Source organism: Solanum lycopersicum, chromosome 10 (genome assembly GCF_036512215.1).
Source record: "Solanum lycopersicum chromosome 10, SLM_r2.1".
NCBI classification, from domain to species: Eukaryota; Viridiplantae; Streptophyta; class Magnoliopsida; order Solanales; family Solanaceae; genus Solanum; species Solanum lycopersicum.
Genome location: NC_090809.1, coordinates 3,243,585 through 3,270,893, shown reverse-complemented (window position 1 = coordinate 3,270,893; position 27,309 = coordinate 3,243,585). Strand labels below are relative to the sequence as shown.

The window sequence follows — 27,309 nt, the reverse complement described above, 5'->3', positions numbered from 1 at the left end:
AATTAAACAATTCTTAGGTAGATAGTTACGAACTGACTAAAAACTAGCCGCATATATAATTGTCATCATTTCATTAGAATTTATATTGTATAGTTAGATAAAAATATTTTTTTATGTATATTTATCGACTCCCTAAACTTTTTCTTGGTGTATTATTTTATATTTTGATATCCCTATGTGAAAATTGACTCCAAACCTAATAACTAGATTCTCTTTGAACGTTAGCAAAGCTAATCATCTTAATTCCTTTCCTTTGATGAGGTTTGGATTTAAAAAAAAAGATAAATCACATAAATCTCATAGTTTTAATAAGAAATTACAATTAATTTCTAATTAATAAGTTTTAATTATATTAATTACTTATAAATTAAAAAAATTGGATATAATAATTGAAGATCGGATACATTATTTATTGTTTCAGATATATTAATATATAGTTTGGATACATTAAAAACTAGCTCAGATATATTAAATACGGGCTCAGATACATTAATATGTAGCTTGAATACATTGAAAACTAGCTCGGATACATAATAGGTATGTCAGATACATTAAATACTGACTCGAATATATTAGTATGCAAATTGGATACATTAAAGAAATAAAAAAAATTGAATCTTTTTTTTAAAAATAATAAGGAATAATGAAAATAAGTAAAACAAAAAATATGTATTTTCTGTAATTTGTCGTTAAAAAAAGGGAAAATTGTATATAATAGCAAACTAATAACCTAAATTAAATGGAATAGCTAGGGTTTATTTAATTGTGCTCCATAGCAAACATTAGCTAAAATTTGCCAGCGTCTCTCTCCCAAAAATCTCGCTCGCCTCTCTCGCTTTATACACAGAAGTGTATAATTCTGTTTTTGTTTTGTATAAAGCGAGAGAAAATTGTATATACATATGCAAAAATGTATATCTTCGTGTTATTCACTTAATTATACAATTTACAAACATTTTACTTCAAATATTTCAGAGAAAAAGGCCAACGAATTATACAATTGCGAATTATACAATTGCAGTGAAATACAATTTTCTCTAACTTTATACAACAGAAGTGTATATATTGTGTTTTTGTTTTTGTATAAAGCGAGAAAAACATATATCTTCTTGTTATACACTTATAATTATGCAATATACATACATTTTAATTCGATTCAACTGTATGCAAAACAAATTATACAATTGCAGCGAAATAGCCAGCGAATTATACAATTTAGGCCAGCGAATTATATACAATTTAGGCCAGTGAATTATACAATTGTATATGTATAGCAAATTATACAATTTTATGTTTGCTATGGAGCGCAATTATGCAAAGTTTGCTATAGCATATAAATATGAATTTTTTATTTGCTATATGTGAAAGTTGCCCTCGAAAAAACTCTATTGGGCTGCCCCTAAGTTGAAGCCCCATAGATGTGTGGGCTGGGCTCTCACAAAAAGAATTTTAGGTGATTTATGGGGCAAAGTGCATGGATACTCGATTTTGACGTCGTTAGTTAATTTGTGTTTATTTTTTAAAAAGTTTTTACGCGCTATTATAATATATAATAGTGTTTTTATATGAAAAAAATAAGAAAACTTTACCTTATTTCAATGAAAATCTACTAATGTTATCCTACTAAACTAGTTTGTTGAAAAATAGTGAGAAAAAAAAATTCATATTTTTATAACATAATTTTTATTTTATTATTAATTCATAGTGGGAAAAGCCTAAATACTAATAGTGACATAACACCAGGAAGCAGACAAAAAGATATTCTTTAGAAAGAAGAGTAGTGTAGTGTATATTCATTAAAAAAAAAAACAATGAATAATGAAATTTTGACAGTTTAGAATATACAGTATTATTTATTTTCATGTTCGATATAAATATTGATTTGTATCGCGTAAAATTTAAAATAAAGTGTATATTATAATCCAACAAGTTTTTATATATATTAAATAGACTAATTTTCATATATGAAACTTTGGGTTAGATGAGGTTGGTTGAATGGAAGCTAGGGTTGTTGTAACTAAATTCTTATAACCAAAAAATTGGCCCCAAAAGCTAATATGTTAGGAAACAAGGACTTGTCACAACAAATAAATAAATAAATAAATAAAGCGGGAAATGATGTTCTAGCTACCATCTACGATTGATGTGGAATAGACAGTATTCTTTCAATTTTGATTAAAGTTTTCGAATTTAAGGTCTAGATATTCAAAAAAAAAACACATAAAAAATGACAAATAGACACTTTTCAACCTATAAAATTGAAATATAGCCGTTATTACATAGTCCTAGATTTCACATATGAAATTCTAGGTATTACAATGCATGAAGTTTCCGTTTGGAGATGATATTGATTATTTCAAGATAATGTTGAAATCGCGTGGCAACTACACTCTAGCTATTTTTACAATATAGGGAACACTTTCTTCTTTAATAGGCCTTACGTTCTAGATATTCAAATTAATTAGGGTCTTAATACAAGTATCAAATTATTGAAAAGAATTCAACACCGTAATTTAAAATATCGATACAAATTCAATTTGAAAAGGAAAAAAGAACAAATGAAAAAGAAAAAGGTAACATCAAAACCATGACCAAATTGAACACATTGAAACTTTAAAGTTGGGAAAATTATTTTTCCAAAATAATTTTTACTGTAAAAAGAATGATATTAATTATATACCCTACTTAATTAGAATGGGTGATAACTAAATATTTGTCTTTTCAAATATTAATATTTGAACCTCTTTAGGCATTGAATGAGAATAAAACAGTGATAATATAAGTTCATAATGATATTATCAAACAATTATAAAATAAAATATATTTTTCTTTTTCTCAGTTAGAAATTTTGAATTTAAATCTTAAAATAGAAAAATTATTAGTATAACGCTTCCTCTTTCAACAGATCTATCTACTTAAACTTAAATTTATCAAGCATGTAAATTTCAAATATTAAACCAATAATTAAAAAAAATTTCTATATTACAAGAGTAGATTTGTTTTCATAATTTGAAATTTTACCAAACCCCCTATACTTTTGTCAAATGACAGTTAGCAGCCAACCCTGAACTAAAAGTAGCCAAATTAATGTTTTATATTTTTTTCAACCTTCTTTTCCAATTATGATTTTTTGTCTCCTATTTAATTCATGTGACATACTTTTCTTTTTAATTTATTAAAAAAAAATATTATTTTATTATAATTAAAATAATTTTATCTTAAACTTATCTTTTTATCTTTTGTAAAATAACTTACAGCCACACAACTAATATCTAATAATTATTTTAGATTCTGAATTTAAAAATTCTTCGTGCCAAGTCAAATAATATCACATAAAATGGATCAGGCAGTACCAAATCAACTTTCCTCTTTTCAAAGAGTACACACCAAAAGTCCAATAAAATACTCCACTTTTTTTTCTCTTTCTACTTCCATTTATATATATATATATATATATATATATATATATATTCTCACTTCATTCTCTATAAACTAGCCAAATTTTCTTCTTCTAAATTCTCTCAACATAAATCACAACAACACCAAATATATAGAGATTTTTTTTATATAGATGAGTGGTGGAGAGATTATAATTATTTATAATGTTGTTTTGTCTATACTTGCAATTATCATCATATGTCTTGTTATCCTACTCTTCATTTGTTGCAAGAAAAAACCAATCAAAGCTGAAGAAACTCTTCCAACAAAGCAAATTGCATGTTCTTATTCATTAATGGACATTCATGGAGCAACGGATGGATTCAATTATCGAAGAATCATCGGTCAAGGACGTATAGGGAGTGTATATGTAGGTATATTACCTAATGGAGATCAACAAGTAGCTATAAAAAGGATCCATCCTAGGCTTGTATTGAGTAATGCTGGCTTTGGTTTCACATCTATGATGAAATGGCTATCTTTAGCTTATCACCCTAACATTGTCCCAATTTTAGGGTTTTCTGAGGGCCCTGGGGAACGAATCGTGGTAATGGAATTTGGAGGTATGTTGAGTCTTGATTTCTACTTACATCAAAATCGTGATCATGATGATGGTGGTGGTGGTGGTGGTGGGACGTCCTTATTAGATTGGAATTGTAGGTTAAGAGTTGCTGCTGGTATAGCTAGAGGAATAGAATATTTACATGAAGTTATGGTACCACATATAGTGCATGGTTGCATTAAACCCTCGAATATATTAATAGATGTTAATTTTTGTGCTAGGGTTTGTGACTATGGTTTGTATACTTTTTTAACATGTTATGATAAAAGACAATTAGGGTTAATGGGATATGTTGATGATGAATATTGGATTGGTAATGAAAAAAAGGGTTTTTCTAAAGAAAGTGATGTGTATGGATTAGGTGTTGTTTTGTTGGAGTTGTTGAGTGGAAGGAAATGTGATCAAGAAAGTTTACTTGTGAAATGGGCATTGCCATTGATTAAAGAAATGAAATTTGGTGAATTTTTGGACAATAGACTTATGTTGCCTAATGATATTAGGCCACTTGTTAGATTAGCTAAAGTTGCATTAGCTTGTGTTGGTAATTCAAGAAAAAATAGGCCTTCAATTGTACAAGTTGCTAATATTTTGAATAGTTTAGAAGTTGGATTATTATAAGTTTTGATTAATTAGTCAAGTCAAGATAAACATTATTGTCATGCTTAGGTGGCATTTGTGATTGAAAAAATGTTAAGAGTTTATATATATAAAAATAATATTGGATCTTTGATTTTTTTTATTTTTTTTGTTGTTCATTTGAGTTAAGAATTTGTAAATATTTTTTTATGGACTTTGACTTTGTATTTTGTATGGCTAGCAATGCCTTGCTATTATGGAATGTTGTTGAATGGGAAAACTAATAAAAGTATGTAGATATTTGTTACAATATGAATTTGTCAATATATAGGACAAGGTGTGTAATTGATTTATTGTTTTTACTTTGCTTGGGGACCAAGAAATGTGAATTTTCTTTATGTTTTTATTCAGTATTTCATATTTATATTGTGATTTAATTAATTCAGATTTATGTCACATAGGCTAATTTATTTCAAAGTTATGTGGCATAAGATATATATAATGAAGAAGTTATCCCGATTGATTCAGATTTGAACTGCACAGACCAATTTAAGGATAAAAAGCTTTTTAACATGATTTTTTATCAGGGATCAGACTAATTTGATTTTCCATTGCGTAAGACATGATTTATTCGAGAAATGTTCCCAACTAATTCAAATTTGCATCATTTACATTTAATGGAGAAGCGGAGAAGAGCTCCCAATGAATTCACGCTACATAGGCTCATGTAAGGGAAATAGACTTCCAACATAATAATTACTCACATTATTTTTTTTTCATATCGAATATTAAAAATTCTCTAAATTAAGATTGAACAAATTCTATCGATCCTCTCAGGTTGGAATGCAGTTAACTTATCTTAATTGTTAATGGACCCCCTTTTAATTTGTTATGTCTCTTTGATTATCTCCTTGTATATATATAGTATAATAAAATATACTCTCTTCGTGCATTTTTATTTATAAATTAGTTTTAAAATAAATTTTTAATTTTAATTACTTGTCATTTTTAACATATAAAAAAATACTTCTTCCGTTTAAAAAAAATGACCTAGTTTGACTTGGAATGGAATTTAAGAAAACAAACAAGATTTTTTAGTCTTATGATTCAAAATTAAAGTTATGTCAAATTTACCAAAATGCCTTTTAATCTCATGGTCTTAAACATGTCACGTGAAAAGTTAAATTGTTATCAAAAAAAGGAAAGGGGTCTTTTTTTTGGAAACAAACTAAAAAGAAAATAGGGTTATTCTTTTTGAAACGAAAGAGTACTTATTAGGAGTATTATTTTTCATGTGTAATCCTTAATATTAACTATTTATTTATTAAATTATTTTTTAAGATCTAATACTAAATATAATTAATAGAATATTGTAATAAAATTATCATATTAATCATATTTTTTCAAGAAGCATGCAAAATCAAAACTAAATGATAAAAAAATGAATGGAGAATACAGTACTCCCACTTTTTATAGCTTGTCATTTCTTAATCATTTTTTTCCCTGACGGATCAATAGATGCCAAATAATTATTTTAAAAAGCTGAATAATATTGAGAAGTCCTTAAATAATTGCATGCCCTACAATTTACGTAACTGTGAAGAGGAAAAGATGGGTCCAAAATTTAAATTATATGAACGCGAAATATTATTGAACTACTTGTCAAATAATGATATCGGAAAATATTTTTTTTTTCCAATTTGGAGTCTATATAGAAAGAAGATTCAGATTAAACTAAAAAAACATAACTAAGACGGAAATAAATAAGAAGATTTATACAGATATTCGATTAAGATACTAAATATTCATTTTGTTTCACTTTATGAAGACATAATTTATAACTATACATTAAGTAAAAATTTAAAATAAACAAGACAATTGTAGGATTTATGATCTTAAATATAAACACAACATTTATGGACTATAAAAACTTCTCATGAAACAAAACGTGATGAACGTAATAAGTAAAAGTGAATGAAGAATATTAATAACTACTTCACTTGTCAAATTTAGCAAATCAAGAGAATACTAATACTACTAATCACACGAGGATTCAGTACTCACTAAACACCAATAACTGCACAAATGGAGAAAGAAAGAGACAACAAGGGATGTCTGGTGATCTCACTTTCATAATCTCTCTAAACCATCTTCCACTGCCACACTAGGAAGGCTCAAACAAAAATACCTAAGTTAGAGTGCACACCAGAATGAAAACTATTATGTCACACGAAAAGCCCCGATGGCGGCAGCAGCATATAGCAAGATTGTATAGCTACCTAATGGGGTAGAAGCCCTATAGAACTTAAAAGGATGTTTTTAGGATGCAAACACATAATTTTGTAATCCAGAAGTAGTATGCTTTTGACTATAACTGAGATACTTACAACCTTTCTACACAACCCGGCACACTGAAAGCTATGATTTCTGGAGGACGCATTTCTCATACAAAGCTAAGATATCCTTCTTGTTTGCGTTCTTCAGTTGGAGCAGTTCAGCGCCAAAGTTATGCTTTGTAAGTTCCTGCTTTAGTTTCTGCACAGTAAACTTTGTATAATCTTCACCATTCGTTTGTTGACTATGACCATCATCTTCTCCTCTGAATACAGAACCTCCATCTTCTGGGGAGGTATACTTTAAGGGACTGGTTGTACTCTTGGACCTCTTATTTCCTCTGATTGGTCTATCATTTGTATCCATGTCATGGACAGATTCAATTCCAGCTTCGTATTCATCTATCCTGGCACGTTTGCCATGGGAAGCAGTTCTAAGTTTGCTATCCAGTGCAGTTTCATTCAGCCGAACTGCAGTTAACTGTTGTTGAAGAAGATCTAGCTTTCCTTGTGTAGCTTGCAACTGAAGAGAGAGTGCTTCCGCCCTATTGGTTGCTTCAGACCGCGCTGCACGCTCAGTCTCTAACAGACTTTCAAGGACTTGCACAGTACTGGCCCTTTGTTCATTATTTGATTTCAGTAGCATCTCAATTTCCTTTTCCCTTTCTTCTACTCGGGCCTCCAGCATTGCAACTTTTGACCTTGCATCCTTCTCAGCGCGATGATACCTCCCTACTTCATCAGTCAAGTCTTCCCTTTCCCTCTCTAACTTTTCAATAGCTCTGTCAGCCTTCTCAATCTGAGCTAATCTTTCCATAGCTAACCGTTGAATTTCATTCTTCTCTTTCAGGGCCGCAGCTGCTTCAGCCCTTGCTTTATCAGCAAGCTCAGTCGCCCTTTTTGCCTCTCTTTCAGCTGATTTACATCTATCCTGAACATCCTCAAATCGATCGAACTCTGACCGGTACTTCTGCTCCAGATGAACCTTCTCCTGTTCCAGAATCTTAGCTTCTCTTTCAAATGATTGTGCAGTATCCTTTATATTCTCTATCCTTTCACCCAATTCCTTGATTTCAACCTTCAAGGCTGACACTTCTAGACCATAGTTCCTCACCTTTGAATCAGCAGTCTGTAAAAAGTAATAATCACAAAACAGTCAATAGTATCACTCTCTTTTTTATAATGGTAAGAATAGAATAGTGAATACTGAATCGTACAACTACAATCAATAAAGAGTGTCTCAGTCCCAAACTAGTTGGGTTTGGCTTATATGAATCCTATGTATCCATCTAGCTCCATTTGGGCTGTTATTAGGACTACTACCCATGTAAATCTCTTAAATTACCACATACATAATTGATTGTAAATATTCATAGTTTTACAGCCTGGATACCCAGTTTTATTAGAGACAAGTCGGTATCAATCCCAAAAATTGATAGCAAACTATCCTTTCGATTCACAAGGTTACACATAACTGAAGTTTTTGAGGACATGTAACTGAAGTTATTTAACCACCAAGTGAAAGTCACCACTGCGAATGCTAAAGCTACTTCAGAGGACCAGTACAAAAAATATCACAAGCTCAAGAAAACAAAAAATACTAGTAGCATTACAATGTGCAGCTCAAATGGTCCCATATGAAGTCCCTATTGGTCTTATTTTATAGTGCACCGCGTTTGAATTCTCTTTCCATAGAGCCTACTTTAAAATAACAAAGAATGCCCCTCCCCCTCCGTCCCTGTTTTTTTCCATTACTTTGCTCCATCCCACTCTCACCTTTTTAAAATCCAAGATTAATGCAAATGAAAGTTAAGTTGGTTTACAAAGAGTAGAAACTCACCCTCAACTCCAAAGTCAGTGTTGCTAAACGCTGCTCAGCATGCTCAAGCTTATATGCCTTGTCTTTAATTTCTTCTTCCTGCAGTTTCATGAAGGAAGATAACTTCAAAATCATATCGGAAAACTAAACAAGCAGAATCACAGAATGATAATTCTAAAAGGGAAGAGAAAAAAATGAAACATAGCAGCACTTCCAAATTTAATCAATATGCATAGCAATATAATCACCTTATCCGCCAGGGTGCTTGAAAACTCATCCCTTAAAGCATCTTCTCTCAACTGGGTTTCCTTGTTTGCTCGCTCTTGAACAGACGCTGCCTTCTCAAGAGCATTCTTAACTTCCTTGACGGCAATGTCATATTTACGTTTCCACTCCTCCGCCTCCTCTTGAGCCGATTCAGCTTGCTCTTTGGCAGCAGCCAGCCTTGCTTCAGCGGCAGCAGTTCTGGACTTCAGAACAGATACTTCTGCACTTGATTGGTCTTCATTAGCCTTCTGCTTCAACAGAAGCTGTTCATATTTTCTTTTCCATTCTGAGGACTCATGTTTAGCTGAAGTGAATGTTTTTGATAAGCTTGAATATCTTTCTTCCAATGAACTATATTTACTCTGCAAATTTGTGATACGACTCGTGTAATCATCTGCAAGCTGCTTCTTGTCATTGATGGCATCTTCATAACGCTTCAAATATTCGGATTTATACTTCTCACTAGCTTCCAGTTGTTTGTTAAGTAAATTCATCTTATCCTCAATGGCGCGGCACTTTAATGCAAGACTAGTTTTCTCCGATCCAAGTTTGTCTGTTTGCTTCTTGATGAGATCAAAAAGTGGACCTTCCAAGCTGGAAAAGCAATGTGATGTGACATATACATTTCCAATTCTAAGTACCTCAATAAAGAATCATTAGTATACAAACCTTTGCTGTAAGAAGACTATCAATTTTCTCCATTTCTCAGGACCCTGACAAGTTGCTTCATACTTGGACACTAGACGATCAAGAACCTGCATATAGCATATGCCATTTAGGACATTGGTAACTCAATAAACCTGAATTCCAGTTTAGCCACCTAAAAATACGCTATTATCTAACAGTGAATAAGGGCATACCTTAAGCACACTATCTATATTTGCATCAGGAGCATGGCAAGCCAACCTCAGTTCCTTTTCCATGTCCTGTATGGCATTTGAACATTGTAGATAAGCCTCCCTAAAGGCATCCTTTTTAAGCTCCTGTTATCAACAAAAAACCGAATCATATTTTAGGAAGAGCTATTCAGTAGCATAGAGTAGAAACTCACCCATACACATACTGACAACACTATCTAGGTTGAGAACTCATTCCATTTGATGGACCACGGACCTTTAGTTGGATCCCAGACAGAATGTCCATGGACGGGTCCATATAATATATAGTCAATATCATGGGGACAGATGGGGGCCCATGTACTGATATAAATCTTAAAAGAACCGAACCAATATTACACAAGAACAGGCACTCATCTAGGAAGAAACAAAAAGATCAAACACAGAGGAATTAAGCCATATGTCTTAACTTTGACTCAATTATCACCTGGTTTGCAGAGAAAAGAGTTGTAAATGGAAAGAATTATGATCCTTATTCCACAGGTCACTTATACAAAGAAAGAAGCAGCAATTACTTCGTAACCAGGCAATTGACTGAAACTCAATATTGAGATTTACTAGAGTATTTCACCATTCCAAATTTTGAAGTAATGAGAATACACAACCTAAGCAACATAATTGTACACTTCCAGAAAATGCAGAACAACTGTACAGATTAATTATTAAGAACCCTGTTAAGTCGGAACTTTTCGTTACTATCTAGAGAAGTCTTGAATGTATCTTTCACTAATTCATTTATTTCTCTCATCATTTTTTTAATCACAAATTCGAAATGAAGATCTAATGTCCTAATGCCGGGTTTTCCAATAAAAATATCTTAACATTACCTATCAAAAAACAAAAAGATCAAATGAAACCTCCAAGGCTTCACTTCTGGGCAAAATAGGTTCTTTCATTCTATTAAAAACAGAAAATACCCTCCATAAGGTGCAAAAGAAATCCACTTTTGTAGATGAAAACCTCCACATAAAGGAAATCCACTGATATAAATTCAGCAGTGTCCTGGATTTCAAACTTATACAAGTAAAACTCCAGGACCTTGTCATGGAGTTCAAAAAAAGTAAAAATGATGGAATAGCAGGTCTCAGCTGCTTTTTAAAGTTGAGGGTAGTTTTCTCCAAATATTATTCCCACATAGTAAAGTGCCTAAATTCCAATTAGTTTTGGAGCTGACTTATTTTCAAAATAGCAGTCATAAAAGTGGTTATTTGTGAATTTCCTTTTAGTACTCTAGGGGGTAAGTATGGTAAGGAATCAAAATAAAAATTAGTATTAGCTCATCCTCTACTACGGGATGTATTATGACACACTCATGTATGCTTATATCAATCATATGCACTTTATCCTCAATATTTGAAGTAAAAGGTGGAGGAAAAGCTTAACCTCAAATGCTTTTTTTATGAAATTTTGGAGACGCTTCTCATATTTCATCCTGATGGATCCAGCCCCCACAGCAGTAGAATTAAATTCTGCCATGGCCTTTTGAGATGCATCCTCGTGTGCTTCTCTTAGTGCACCCTGTAATGATTGAATATTAGACACAACCAAAAAATGTTATCAATGAAACTAAAGTAGTACTTACTTCCTCCGGAGGCTTGGAACGATCAAATGAAGACATGTATCTCTCAGCAGCCGAATCGTATGCCCTTTGACACTCAGCTTCCTCAACACTCTGCAGAAATCAAAAAGGAAAATATCCATCAGCATGCACTATAATGCATAAGCTGGATATACGGAATGAACCAACACGGTAACACTTGGACTTGGGAGTTAAACAACAACCATAAGATTCTACCATAATCATTCACTTGTAGGTTTGTCATGTTGTTTCACTGTCGAATTTCTCTTCCCGTCTTTTCTTTTCTTAAATTGAAAAATGAATAGTGGATATCATAGGAGTTCTGAAGATGACTAATTCACTTGTGCACGAAGAGAGGTAGATAAAAAAAATGGAAGAACTTGCCCAGCACGGACACCATAGTAGATTACATATCAGTGTCATGTCAGATATCAGACTATGAACTTACTTTTTAATGTTGACGTAGTGCCCTTGAAAATGGACACTGAGCAGAACCAAATGTGTCAATTGTTCCTGGCTTTATAATTTAAGCCATAATGATGAACGAAGAAACAGTGAAATCTCATGTAATAACAAGAAATTACAAAATTAAATTCCAAATTCACAAGAAGAATAAGAACAAACTCAACGTATATCGAATAAGAGAAGAAGGACAAGAAGAAGCATCCCAAAGCAAGCACTTAACTTGAGATATTTTATTGCGGTGCGATGTTAAGTTAGATGAATACTCTTTTTTATATTTAATCTGGAACTATGGATCAACTTCTGGGTGATCTTGACTTAATTTGGTAAAATATCTTCCTCATAGTAATCAACGTATTCTGATGGCATTGTGTCCTCGTAATGAAATAACCAACCTTCACAGGAGATAACCTGCAACTATTTTTCTTAAACTTGGTTTCTGCGAATTCTATTTAGGTGCTTCAAAGATCATGTTCTAATAAATAAATTGTATCTAAATGGTGTTGTGTCCTCGTTATGAAATTACCGACCGTAACAGGAGAGGACCTGCAACTCTTACCCTAAAACTTGGTTTCTGGGAATTCTATTTAGGGCTAAGGTGAGGTGCGTTAAAAGATCTACCTGATATTTGTCTTTGTTCCTTTCGTTCAGGGGCACTTTCTTGGTGCTAAATGTAATCTGACTAATGATTGAGAAATAAACATGAAACAGTAATCAGTGGTTTTTTATTTGTCACTCTTCTGGTTCAAAGGTGTTAGTGATGACAAGAATAACATTGTTCTTGGACACGCATTTGTACAGATATAGAGAAGAACATCATTGATGTGGAATAAAAGAAAGGAAATAGCACTATATCTGCCATTAAGATCATTGCCAACCTGCCATGAAGAGGTAATGGTGGGCACTGCACCATTGTTAAGAGCATCCAGGAAGGACTGAGTTATGCGAGCAAAGAGCGGTCCAGTCATAATAGTTGCTCCAACTTGCTTGGGTCTCGTCCTCTCAAAAACAAATCTTGTCAAAGCATCAAGACCTGCTTTGAACTCTGGCCTGAGGTTTTCCAACTGCATGTGAAAATTGCTACCACACTAAGAATATTTTTAAGGTTTCCACAATCAAAATTCAGATATAATCTAAGATAGTAGAGAATGCAACATGTGCGAGAAAATTAAGCACTGACTGGTATTTGATCTAGCCGTTGAAGCTCATTTTCATTGCTCAGAGGCCGCACAAGGGGGAAGCATTCTCTGTCAGGGAAAAGAGCACGAATGGAGTCCCTAATCTGCAGTGAAAATCTCAATGGTTAATCAACCATTAAGTGCTAACTCATTAGAAGGAAAAGGAGGATGGTTTCGAAATCGCATAAAAACATGTACAAGTTCTTTTTATTTTTAGTAAAACATGTGCAAGTTCAGGAAACCAGTTCCTAAAATAGAGGTAGTTACAATAGAAATTGAATAAATACAGCATAGTAGAGCAAACAAAACATTCATGTAAAGTGGTTACCTCGTTTTTAGCAGCAACATCTTTCCCACCACCTTGAACTGGCCTCAATGCAAGTTCAAGGTAGTCCCGTGGAGTTATTTTGCGGTTGTCCTCAACCAAATCCAAATAAAAATCCTTTTGCAGAAAAGAAAATTGTATTTTAATAGTTTCACAAACAAGAACAGAAGAAAATCTACAGTGATAATAAACAAATTCTGAATTACCCTAAGCAACCAAACGAAGACTGGGGAGAACTGCCCAAGCTCAGAAGAACTGGCCCTTCCTCCAGAGGCTCTAACACGAATATGTCTAGTCATTTCAGTGACAAGAGAGAGGCGGTCAAGCGCAGCTTCATCTATACCTCCCATCTAAATTAAAGGATTAAAAAGATTATCAGGACACCTAGCAAACAAACTGACTGTAGCAACAAGGAAATTCACTGAATCCTGAGGGAGAAGGGGTAAAAATGGCATATCAAAAGAAGCAAACGAAATCCAAGTTTGTGTGCTCCTAACCTGGTTATATACAAACATACTTGAAAGAAGGACTGCCAGGGAGAATATCTGTGTGCTATATGTACCCTGTCAAAAAGCAAAACAAAACAGAATTTTTTTTGAAACAACAATAAAACAGAAATTTATAAAAGGCAAAAGTCAGTGACAGGAAGGATAGAAAGGACACAGGAAAAAACAAGGCATGTTCTGGAGTTATAGAGCTAGTTCCTTTAGTTTGTGAAAAGTTTAGCAATACAAAGGTATGACAATGTAATATAAAAGACATATAGCATGTGCTAGGTTAGTATCCTCCTTCAGAAAACCAATAATGTTAAAAGGGTGGAAACTAACCGTTTGATCATAAGCATCAATTCCTTCTGTGTCCAGCAGTAACAGGTTGTATTCTGTTCCATCAAGAGCTGTTCTCCTTAAAGGTGAACTCCACAGCCAGATACCTTTTGTGCATGGCCGATGAGTTGCAGCCACTTGAAAACCGCTACTCCTGCCAAGAAGCTATTGGGCATACAACAGGCTCTCAGCTACATATTTTCGGTAAAGTAAGAAGCATCACTAAGTTACACATGATAATTTACATGCGAAAGTATACAACTATAAGTTAATAATAATAAAGATAATTGTGATCTCATTGTAATAGACCTAGTTAATTACATAAGTGAATGGAGTTTCTAAAAGAAAAATAGCCACTGTACTATAGCTTTGACTCATAATTTGACTGTGATTGATGTATGAAAAGTACAAGAAACATTATTTACATAGAGGATGACAAGTTCACTGCACAATGGAAAGAAAATAAAGAAATTACAGAAGCAACACAAAGGAAACTGAACAATGCCGAACGGTCTCCCCTCTAACATATAATTCCTGCAACTTTCCAAAACATAAAACTAGATAAATCAGGAGTTGAACTTGATTCACAAAAGGTTTCAGATTTCTGCTTCTCAAAACGGCAAATCAGAGTAGCCATCTTCCATCTGAGGCGTAAACCCCTAAATCTAGGAACTATATGCTTCCATATATGGTGAACTCCAGTTGAAAGTTGAAATCCTCCAAAACATAGTTTCTAATTTATCCATCATTTTATCATGATTCATCTCTCTTTTGATCCTAAGAACAAATGTATCTTTTTTTGACATTGAGTAAATTACTATGGTAAGCAGAAAATGAGAGTGAATCTAATGTCCGCACTCCTGGTCATTATTTTTTTCTGATCCTAATGAAATAGTTTAGATGAACTGAAGCAAATACTTTTTCTCTCATGTAAAACTATCTAACTCATCCCATAAGTATGTCGTGCTAACATACAATAGTTAGGTCGTACGCCCTTCAACCAACTCATAAATATACTTCCCAACATTCTAATCCCAAATGTGCTTAGCAATTCTTCCAAACACGTTTCTTCTCTACCTCTTTCTTTTCTTATTTTTATGATATAGAAAATGCTATACGCAACCCCCTCCCCCACAAGGTTACATTAAATAGCTTGTATTTTCTGTATAATATTGGCATCCCCATTCTAAGGATACTTAGTACTTAGGTCGTGAGTTCCAATCATAGCAGTCATAATTCCCATCGCACGTAAGAACGTTGATTTTTTTAACTCTGTTCCTGCTCTCCTTGCCTTAACGAAAGAATACCTCAAAATATTTAAGTAGGACTCTAAGAGCTCAACCTATCTTTGGATTAAGGCAAAGTTGATGAATTTATTTAATGGTTCAAAGTTACTTTAGACAACTTGTATTTCCGTATAAGATTGGCATCCCCATTTTAATGATACTTAGTACTTTAGTCGTGAGTACCACACTAAGAAATCTTTATTCCCATCACATGTAAGAACAATAAGCTACTTCCCCATAGTTCCTCTCGTTGCTTTAACTAAAGATCTATATTTAACTTCAAGTAGGACTCTAAGAGCTCTACCTATCCTTTGGATTAAGGCAAAGTTGAGCAATCGAATTAATGATTCTGTATCACCAGTTCCAAAGCAATGTGCTATTCCAATCTTAGTAGCCTCTATTCCCATCTAACATAAGAAATAGGTTTTTTCCTCAGTTTCTGCTCTCCTAGCTTTAACTTTAAGCAGGACTCTAAGAACTCTACCTATTTTTTTGGATTATGGCAGAGTTGATTGATTGATTTAATGATTCTATATCTCTAGTTCCAGAGCAATGTGCTTGATAATTTGAGTCATCCAACAATTATATAGTTGACCACTATCTACAGCACTGATAAGCAAAACCCTAGCAATACTCTCATTCTCATGCATAATCAGACAATTACACTAAACTACAAACCCTAAATTAACATAAAACTATACAAAAAGTTTACTATAAATTTACCTGGTTAAGTATAAAGCTCTTGCCTTGACGAGCACGACCACAAACGGAGACAATACCAACAGGCTCTTTGACGAGTTGAAGTATAGCAAGTGCCTCTGGATCGATCTGGAACTTCCCTTTCTCATCGCAATACACGAAACGAATCGGTCTGGCTGGACCGGCAGCAATGTTGACAGAGGATGGAGGAGAAGTCTGTGGAGGCGACGGCGACGGTGACGGAGAAGATTGCTGCGGCGACTCTCCGGCGGAACCTCTACCGAATAGCCTCCTCATGGGTATTAGTAGAGAGAGAGAATTTGATTAGAAAAAGAGGGAAATGGAATCGGTGTGGAGGAAATGATTTCTTACTTTATAAGACTGTGAGGACAGTCAATAGACGTCTTTTAAGTTTAAAGTTGATAAAACAATTTAATTTGAAAAACGAACCAACGCACTTGTTTTCGATCGAAAAAAAGGCAGCACTATAGATTAAATAGATAGAAGGATAAAACGAATCAACGAATTGTCCTGATCGGGAAAAAGAGGAGGGCACTATTATCTATATTTGATAATTAGAGTGAAAATTTTGAAATTTTCTCAAAACTTTTATGCACAAAAGTTTTATGATAGCATTCAATTGGAAGGATTTTATTAATATTATATTAAAAGATAAATGGTCATTAGATTCGTTAAAATAGGTTCATTATTTAAGACCTATTCAGCTTCTTATTTTGATAGTGTTGGGTTAAAATTTATTCGGTCTATTTAAAATTGAGAATTATTAGCTCAGTCCTAGTTGATATGTTTGTACTTCAAGCTGGAACGAGGACGGTCCATGGGTTGGAAGATTATTTCACGACACTCCATGTTTTTTTTTTAGTTCGTTCTAAAATCTTAAAAGATTGTTTCTTTCTTTTTGTCAATTTTTTAATTTAAGTTTCGAAATATTTAAGACCACACAATATTAAAAAAATGATTGTTTACGGAAATCTCACCTTTTAGTTTACTTATTACCATTATCCTCTATAAACTTTATAAATTTTTAAAATCTCTCATTTTCGCGCATCACATTAATGTATCTCGCGCATCACATTAATGTATCTCGCGCATCACATTAGTGTTTACATAAAGTGTACCTCGCACATCAGATTAGTGTATCTTGCGCATCAGATTAGTGTATATCATGTATAAATGTACATCACATTAGTGTATATCATGTATAAATGTACATCACATTAGTGTATCATGTATAAAATATAATGTATCTTACTTAACAATTAATGTATCTTGCCCATAAAATTAATGTATCAGCGCTTAAATTATTATCTATTTTGATAAATTTTTGTAATTATAAACTTTTAAGAATAAATTATAATTTTACCTTAAAAGTATGTTATTTCTATAATTTGCCAAAAAAAAATCACTTTCAAATGAAGGGTCAATTCGTCAAAATTTTATTCATAAAATTTGAATTAGGTTGGTTGGGCTATCTCATTTTAATAGTTATAATGACTGTTAGCCTTTTATTGGCCCAAAAGGGAGTTGTGCAAATGTGAGTAAAACTTAAAGGAAAAATTACTAAACTACAATTTTAATTTATCTAATTCCACTAATTCCCTACTAATTTATTAAATTACAATAAAAAGTTTTTTACCCCCCAATGATACTAATTAACTTTACATATTGGAAACTTAAAAAGTTAAATTTACCTTCACAAAATCAGAAGTTAGCGTCCCAAAAACTGATTTCATTCCCCCAAAAATTCGCATTCCCCAAAAATTTCCCCCTAATTTTGAGTTACAATTGTAAATCAAATTTGAAATTCAAAATATACTCATCCGAATTTGAGTTCTAAATCAGGTATATCCATCATCCACATTACTATTTCTTCAATTTATTTTTTCTGTTTTTGCGTATTTACTGTGCTTATTGTTCAAAAAATTATATTGTTGATTTCCATAATCGAATTCTATGTATATTTGAGTTCTTTATTGTTGCATCAAACTATTGTCATGACAAAATCAAGCTCTAGCAAGAAAAATTCATTAAAAAACAAACATGCATGTACTTCTAAAGATCCAAAAACCCCAAAGAAGAGAGGTAGAAAGTCTGCACCTCCTATTGTTCGACCAACATTACCAACGGTATGTAAATTTGTCTTCCATATACATCATGATATTCATGTTGTTTCTTTAGTTTGTTGATTTTGATTGTTAAGTGTCGTTTATATTGTATATGGAATTTTATTTTTTTTAGTTAGTCTGATGAATTATTTGGTAGTATAGTCTGATGAATTATATTAAATATCGTTTTAATCTTATCATAATTTTGTATATATTTGTTAGTATGCTCAATTATTTTTTATTAAGTATCATTTTCTATGTGCTCATGATAGAATGATTCTTTATTTTATTTTTACTTATATTTTGTATATATTAATGTGTGATAATTACTAATTACGTATAGATATGTTATAAGTATCGATTTTTATATCTACATAAAGTATCGGGTTTTGTTATAACAACATGATTTTGCATGCAATATAAGACATCAAATAATAGTATATGTGTATCATACAGTCGTGCATATGTTATTTAAGTATCATATTTATATGAATTATTGATACGTATATTAAAATTTAAGTATCAGTCATTATGTTTATATATCTAATTCAAATTGTGAATTTGAGTATCTTTTGATGTGTTGGACATGAAATTTAATGTATCAAAAAAATATATTTAACTTTAATGTTTCATTTATATATAGTTTCAAATAGTATTTTGTAAGTATCATGTTAACATGTTTATTTATATTTAGTATTAGTATTAGGCAATTTTTAGTATCATTTTAAACGAAAACATTATTATATGCAGTCAATAGTTTAGAAACTTTTTATATATGTTACAGTTTGATAAAAATTTATTTGTTTTATTGCAGAATATGAATTATGTCATTATACATATTTCAATTAATGCATTAAAGTTTGGTCCAACACACAACACGAATGTTGTTGAACACTTAGTATCATCTATTAGGGATGAAGGTATGAATTTATTTAAAGAAACAATTTTTGCACCATACCTAAATATCCCTAGATGCAATTATTAAGGCCAAATTACTAAGTGTTTATACTTGTTAGAGATTGAGCATGATAATTTAGATCAAGAGATTCACATTCGCCATGCCAAAGGAAATGTGTTGAAATTTAGTATCAGTGATTTTATCATAGTTACTGGTTTGAATTGTAAAAGTAATGTAAAGGACTTTACATATCGGACTCAAAAATCAGTAGGTTAGTTGAAAGATATTTTTCTGATATAATGTTAATAAACAAAGATTGGTAGACCGGTTTATGTTAGGTGAATGGGACAATAATGAGGATGCCCTTCAGATGACTATACTGTATTTTATCCATACACTTTTGTATTTCCAACTTGGTGATACACCAATTCCTATTGAATATTTCTATATGGTGAAAGATGGTAGTTACCAACAGTTTCCTTGGGGAATAGTTGCTTTTGAAAAGTTAATGAAATCTTTTCGAAAAAAGTACAACCCCTCAACAAAGTTGTATCGATTGAATGGATTTTCATGTTCACTTAATATATGGATTTATAAATGTACTTCTAAAGAAGAAAACGGTATACCAAGGATTTGCAACTTGCAAGTTGTTGGCTTAAAGCCCAAGTTTGAGTTGTTTATGAAAATAATTTTTTCATAGGTAATTAATTCAATACAGTATTCTTAATTTATTAGATTAATTATGCAATACAACTTTAATATGTTTATTGTCATTAATTAATTGTTTACTTTTTTTAGATTGAATATTCTAACATTCAGCCTACCCTTGAGGAAATAGTATCACTTGGGTTACCAGATCACAATTATGTACCTCCAAACCCATCAGTTTCATCAATTCCAGATAATGATGATGTGCATCTGGAGTAGGTTCCTGATTTTGAATACTTCACAACAAAACCTCCAGATATTCTGTTAAAGAGAATATCAAGAAGTGATAATGTAGGAACAACCCCACCAAAACGCAAGAGAATAAAGGTTGTACATCCACATAAGTATGATCTATCAAGACTTTCAAAACCACAGAAGGAACTAGATTAGCAACCAGATCATTCATTCCAAAGTTCAGAACCACAACAAAAAGAGTCCAGAACCACAACAAAAAGAATCTGAGAATGTATCTGGTGTTGGTGTTTCTCCAAAGTCATTCAATGAAAAAATAAGTTTGGGCAGTTCAAAAATTGATGATTTGAAGAAGTTCATGAAGTTTTATGTAAGTAATCAAGTAATTTATGTTTTACTGTTACTATTTATTATATGTCAATTTTGATTATAGGTTGACAAAAAATTTGGAGATCTTGATAGTAAAGTTGAAGCTCTTAAGGCATTAATAAAGAATAATAATTCAGAATTGTTGAAAGTTGTTGCTGCGAGAGGAAATAAATCTGAGAAGGTGATATTTTGATTTTTTTTTAATTCTTACTGATTTTTTAAGTGATATTGATTTTTTAAAAAAAAATTGAAGGATATGGGAGGAGTCTCATCGCCACACATGATGGATAATTCTGTTGCGAAAGACAATGTTGGTACACAATTCAATTCTGGTAACTCTAATGAAGCAACTGTTTCCCATAAGCATGTGGATTGTGCAACTGTAGACGATGGTGCTGAAAATGCTAATGCTGTTGAAAAACAAAAGGTTTCTTCTGAAGATGTAACAAAGGTATTTAAGTATATTATACTTAATTTATTAAATGATACCTTAATATTTTTGTGCATTAGAAATTTTAATAAAGTATTTTTTTGTATGCTTGATACTCTAATTCATCAATTTTTATATGTTAATTGTGTATCATTGATTAATTAATTGTTTGGTTTTAAACTATAAAGGATGATCTAAACCATGTATTTGGTATATACTATAATTTATGAAATTGATTACTTTATTTTTTAAGTATCACTTACTGCACAACACACATTAATAGAATAACTTTGATTATTCGACTGTTTCACCAAAGTATATGAAATTTGTAACTGTTGATGATGTTGCTGAAACTGGCGAGGAGGTTGGAAAACAAAAGGGGTCCATTGAAGATGTAATGAAGGTAATTAAATATCTGATACTTAATACATTGATTGATACTTTATCATTCTATAAACTTTTAATAAAGTCTCTTTTCAGATGGTTGATACCTTATTCCATCAATTTATTTTTGAAAACTGTATTTCATCAGCAATTGCCTAATTTTTTTACAGTAAAAATATATATGATGTTTTTAATTATGAATTTTGGTATATAAATTATTTTATTAAATTGATTAATGTATTTTAAGTATCACTGACTGCATAATATATATTAAAAGACTAACAGATGCTTTATTTGTTCAAATATTATTATTTATTTTAGATCATGGTGCTGACATAATTAAAAAACAAGTTGAAAAAATTAGTATATTTTAAGTTGCATAAGTTATTGAAATTATAGTGTGTTTGTTAATTATTTGATATTACACAGGATTCTACCTCATCGGTCTCCTTCACACCTGAAAATGAAGCAGTGACAAATGCATTTGCACATGGACCACCAAGCTGGGAAATTAATTTCAACCCATTGGATGTTGTCATTCCTCTACAGCTTACCTAGAGTGATGATATGTTACCGGACAGTCAGCTACCCACCCAGCTTGGTGTCAGTGATGTTGATACTAAAACTCTTGCTCAACGTAACAGGATGCCTTCTAAGGTTTTGCAGTCTCCCTATGTTCATTCGTTTGAATCAACTGATAAGGGCAAGGACAAAATAGACTATCATATCCGTCCATTTACTCCATTTAATGATTGCCGAATCACATCTCAAGTATCGCCGGGTTTAATGCAAGAGTTTTTAGATTGGATTCAAAAGAAACTCCTTAAATCACACGTCAATATGTAGAGTTTTTATTAATTAAGTTTCTACACAAAATCATTTTTTTAAGTACTTTAATTTTGAATTAAATTTTTTTATCATAGAAAACCTGATGATGAAAAATATAGAGTCAAATCTGCTAATTTTGGGTTTGATTATATGGATTTTGTTGTCGCATTTCCTGTTGACAAGAACTGATTTTTTGCCATGTCACATCCAATGAAATGTTGGACTGATCAGGTACATTATACATTTAAATTATTTAATTGATACAATTTATAGACTGTTCATATTATTTAGACATATACTTACAAATTTATTATTTTTCAAAGTGTGCATATTTCATACTGTGTTGTTTTATATATGTAAAAGCATCTAGATGTAATTTTTTACTATCAACGAAAGAAGTCAAAATCAAGAGGCTTGGATCAATACAGATACACTACGGTAAACTACTTGTTTAAGTCATACATCAACATTGTATATAATAGGTATTATTGTGCTTCTGTTGATGAATCTCTTACTACACAACAACATATTGACCGTGATGTTACTATAGCTGGTTATGAAAGGTCTATAAAAGACATCATTAATGGATTTTTGATACCTGCTTCGTTACCTTGGCATCTAGTTGATGATGTTTATATTCCTGTTAATTAGGGCAAAGATTTTCATTGGTATTGGTTGTGGTTGTTTTGAAGAAAATGTTAATATGTCTGTATGACTCATCTGGTGGGTCAAGGAAAAGAGTGTCTTCTGAAAAGTTAAATCAGTTGTCTGTAATGCTTCCAAATTATCTACATAATAGCTTTTTTTTTTTTTATAAAACAGATAGAATTAATTGATTATCATTGGAGAAGTACAAAGACAAGGAAACAGGTGAACTGTTGGGTCCTCAACATTCATTTACAGTTGAATATGCGCAAGAGATTATGCAACAACAAAACGATAGCCTGTAAGATTTTGTGAATTAATTTTTTTTGTTTGATAAAATGTTAATTTTTAGATTTCCTTTACATTCAAATTCTTTTTAATGTATCTTTATTTTTTTCAGTGATTGTGGACTATTCGTAGCTGCTTATGCAGAATATTTGAGCGACGAAATCAAAATTCCATCCGTTGGTCTTAAGAGTGACTATACGGAACATTGTTATGAAAGTATGGCATGGACAAACTCAAGGCTGGATATGTTAGTGATAACGATGATCCAACAAGGCCAAAGGGCGGGTTTTCTAAACAGGCAGAAGATGCATTGGTTGATGTTGATTAGTTAGGTTTATATTATTTTTGATCTATTATTGGAACAAAATATTTTGTATTTCAACTTCTATTTTTCGTTCAATATTACTAAGCATTTTCTAGTTTTAATAATTTATCTTGTCAAACAACTGATGATACTATTTTAAAATTTTTTAACAATATAACTGTTAAGTTATTTACTCAATTATGACACAAAATGACACATAATTATTTAGTTAAAATTTATTAATTATTCGATAAATAACAAGATATGATATTGTTATTATAATCAGATACGAAGTAGCAATAGAATTATTACAAGTATGATTCTTATTTTAGTATCAAAAAATAAAATTAGTATATCTTTATTAAATAATGCAAATTATTGTGTTCAACATATTTAGTATCGTTCAAGAGTTTGAATAATATACTTATATATATACATTTAGTTTAGTTTATATTTTTGTCAACTTTTTGAATTCAATTATATTAGTTGATTAACTAGTATATATAATTAATTTTTGTAAAAGTTAGTTCTACAAAATAACATACGATACCAAATAAAGTATGTTCATAATATAACTGATAATATTTTTACACGATTGTTACTAGTTTATTTAATTACACAATACTAAATAATTTTACATAAATAATATATACAAAATAAATGATGATACCATAATAAATTATTTTCAGAGTATATCTGATACTATTTTTACACAATTATTGTACTAGTTGATACAAAATAAGTTACTTCAAAATATCGTATTTTTCGTGCAAATCAAAATGTATGATACTATATTACAATCAGATACACAAAACATATAATATGCCACGTGTTAGCAACATAAAAAATTTAATTTGTATAGGCTTAAGTCATCTATAGCCCCTCAAAGTTGTCCGCATAATTCATTTGGACACCTCAACTAAGACTTGTACCAATTGAACACCTTTACCCTCCCAAATTTGAACCATTTAAACATTTTTTGACAATAAGCTAAAAGTATAATGTGTGTGAAATACACTCGCGATGACATGACAATTTGACGAATTAAATAATGACATTTGGTATTTTAGAGTCCAAAAAATTTAATATAAAATATATTATAAAGTAAAAAAAAAGAAATTATTTTTATGTTAAAAATTAAAAAAGAAATCATATAAATCCTATAGCTTACCTACCCTTCTATTCCATGGAGTCTAAAACTCTTCTCCTTCTACAGTGCCCCAACCCCCACGACAACCCTCTCTATAAATATTCTAATATTTTTTAATCTTCTTAGTTCATCTGCATCATAGAGTTCAAGCAAAAAGTTTAAGATTTATTGCTATTTTTGATGAGTTACGGAAGAGTTGGCCATAGGTAAAAAATAAAATAAAATTTAACTTGTCTTCCTTGTTTCCTTTTTGACGAAAAGATGAACTTCGTCGGAAAATTAATCAGTTTTCGATGAATAGTGGATTTCTTTTTGAGTTCCAGAGGTGATTATATTTTTCGATTGAAGAACACCCTACAAAAATGTGAGCAAAATAAAAAATAAATAGAAAAGTCCTTTAACAAAATTCACATAAATCTCCATCAGTTTAACACCAAAATACTACATTAACAACATGTTGACACCTAATTTTGACCCGCGTCGGTATAAAATTAATTAGCGAGCTTCATGAGTTTTTCAAATCACTTAAATTAATTAGTTTTATAATTTTGCGAAAATATAACGATATAATGTTTACATAGTTGTGTATATAGCTGGTATATCTTATGTATATTCGAAACCAACCCAATTCTGAAGCCCTATTCCCTTTCCCATTTTAATTAGTTCCCAGGCCCACTCCCTATTCCAGCCCACACCCAATATTCCCAGGCCCACTTCTCCCTCTTTCAATTTTTTAAAACCCAACGACCCAGCCCCAATCTCCTTTGACCCGTTTCTCCCTTCTACCCGACCCAATACCAAGTACCCCTCCTTCTTCTTCCCCCCTCCAACAGAACCCTCCCCCCCACGCGACAACAAACCCAGGAAAAGAAAAAATTCCCAGAAAGAAAAAAAAAAGAAAACGCAGAGACCCCCCCCCCCCACGCTCTCTCCCCCTCGCGTCTCCTCCCCAAATCTCTCTCTCTCTCTCTCCCTCTCTCTTTCTCTCTCTTTATTATTTGCTTACGCCTTTTTACTCGAATGTCGTTAGTCTAGGATTAGAAAACTCCAACCCCATCGAACGTCTTTTGTTTTATCAAACTCAAATTAAAAATTTGAAATTTTGAAAGATAGATGTTTAAGTTTGGAAATCGCTTAGTGTTAAAGTTTTAACTTAAATAAAATATTCTAAAAAATTGGAGGATTCGCTTAAGTAAGTTTCTAATAAAGTTCTATAAACAAAAGAATTGCAAAAGTTAATAAAATAGTCAAATAAGTTAATCGCCGGAAAACCGTATTTAACGGAGTGTCTTAGGTGCCTTCAACACCTTTTAAGACGCTAATAAGAATCCCGAACCCTTTAACATTTTCCAAACAATTTTTCTGTTTAAGTTGTTTTGGAAATAAGTTTTCTTGATTTTTCTTAAAAAATTAAGTGGCGACTCCTAAAAGTCGAAAATACCCTTAAATTAAAACAAATTCTTTTCGAAAATCACTTTTTCGATGAAACAGAAATGGCGACTCCGCTGGGGACTTATTTGGAGGATTCTAACCTTAAGACTAACTTGTTTGACTAATTGCAATAACTGTTTTTGCGCTTAAATACTTTTAGTTTTTCAAAAAACTACATTTCATGGCATAACTTTCGCCAAACGGCAAATAGTTTGCATTAGGAAACGGAAGTTACGCGGCTTACCGCGACTTCTCTCAGATATACCCAAGAAATCATTTGGGAGTATTGAACAAATAGTCGGAATGTGGTCATCCGGCGTTGTTCGATAACTCCACCCCGATGTTTGTCCGACTCGGGTAACCGTCAATTTGAAAACAATTCTAGTAAACCTAGGTAGAGCTAAACCAAATCCTAAAAATAGCGCATATGCCTAAGATGACCCAACACCCATGGCGTATTGGGCCCATTGGAAGACCGCCTTGAGTCCAAAACGGTCTACGGCCTAAATGGACGTTCATATTTATGTGTTTAAATTTGAAGGATGTATACGGTTTTCAAATGGCGTATACATTCCTCAAATTGCTAGGCCTACCCTTGGCACAAAAGGGTCACATATCTGTTTAGAACGCGCAATATTTGTTTATGTGATTATGTTGTTTTATCTGGAGATATTTTGGCTCACTTTTCTTCAAATACTTTTAGAACCCGTAAGTACAAATATCAAGTCACTATCAAAAGTGCGTCCAAATACTCTTCGAGTCTTTAGTTTCCGAATGAAAAAAAAATGAACTCCTTTTTCTTTATTACCATAAAATGATTCATCATTTCGAATCAAAAGAATTTTGAGAAATTTTATCTTTTCCAACTCTTACAAGGAAATTAGAGTTACATCTCAATCAAAAATCAAAGTACGGTGATGAAAGATACCGTTAATTTTGTCTCTACTCAAGTCGGCATTTTATTTACTAAATCCCAAAGTCAAGTAGACAAATTCCTGTCTATTTAGTCATTTCTCTATATTGGTGAGCCAATTTATCTCCGGATAAAGCAACTCTTATGTGTTTACACCTATATGTGATAGCTTGCATTATTTACCACCTCCAGGCACTAACATGTTGGTCTTTTGAGTTTTTTTTTCATTTGTCAGGTATTTAAAACTGATCTGTATTGGTTGATCATTCATATTTCACAAGGTCTACGGCCCTAAAGATCCCTTACCCGATCAAATTTGTAAAAAAAAAAGACAGCAATGGGGGGATAACAATGATGAGGTTGACATGAATGATGTTGTCGTGGCTCAGCTCGTCGCCG

At 31.9% G+C, this 27,309-nt stretch overlaps 2 protein-coding genes and 1 pseudogene across 2 annotated transcripts; 2 read left to right on the top strand and 1 right to left on the bottom strand.

Annotated features, from left to right (window-relative positions):
- Positions 1-3,417: 3,417 nt before the first annotated feature.
- Positions 3,418-4,739, top strand: LOC101249768 (serine/threonine-protein kinase-like protein CCR1). The gene has a single exon (XM_004248071.5). The coding sequence runs from the start codon at positions 3,572-3,574 to the stop codon at positions 4,616-4,618; it is 1,047 nt and encodes a 348-aa protein (XP_004248119.1). The 5' UTR covers positions 3,418-3,571; the 3' UTR covers positions 4,619-4,739.
- Positions 4,740-6,541: 1,802 nt separating this feature from the next.
- Positions 6,542-16,859, bottom strand: LOC101250056 (uncharacterized). Its single transcript, XM_004248072.5, has 14 exons — positions 16,269-16,859; positions 14,263-14,424; positions 13,933-13,998; positions 13,642-13,785; positions 13,439-13,552; positions 13,113-13,214; positions 12,811-12,996; positions 11,474-11,563; positions 11,275-11,409; positions 9,856-9,978; positions 9,665-9,750; positions 8,977-9,589; positions 8,750-8,827; positions 6,542-8,038 (listed from the first exon to the last, which is right to left on the bottom strand). The coding sequence occupies exons 1-14, from the start codon at positions 16,539-16,541 to the stop codon at positions 6,995-6,997; spliced, it is 3,216 nt and encodes a 1,071-aa protein (XP_004248120.1). The 5' UTR covers positions 16,542-16,859; the 3' UTR covers positions 6,542-6,994.
- A 1,400-nt stretch (positions 16,860-18,259) lies between these two features.
- LOC138339134 (uncharacterized) lies at positions 18,260-23,440 on the top strand (annotated as a pseudogene).
- Positions 23,441-27,309: the final 3,869 nt, after the last annotated feature.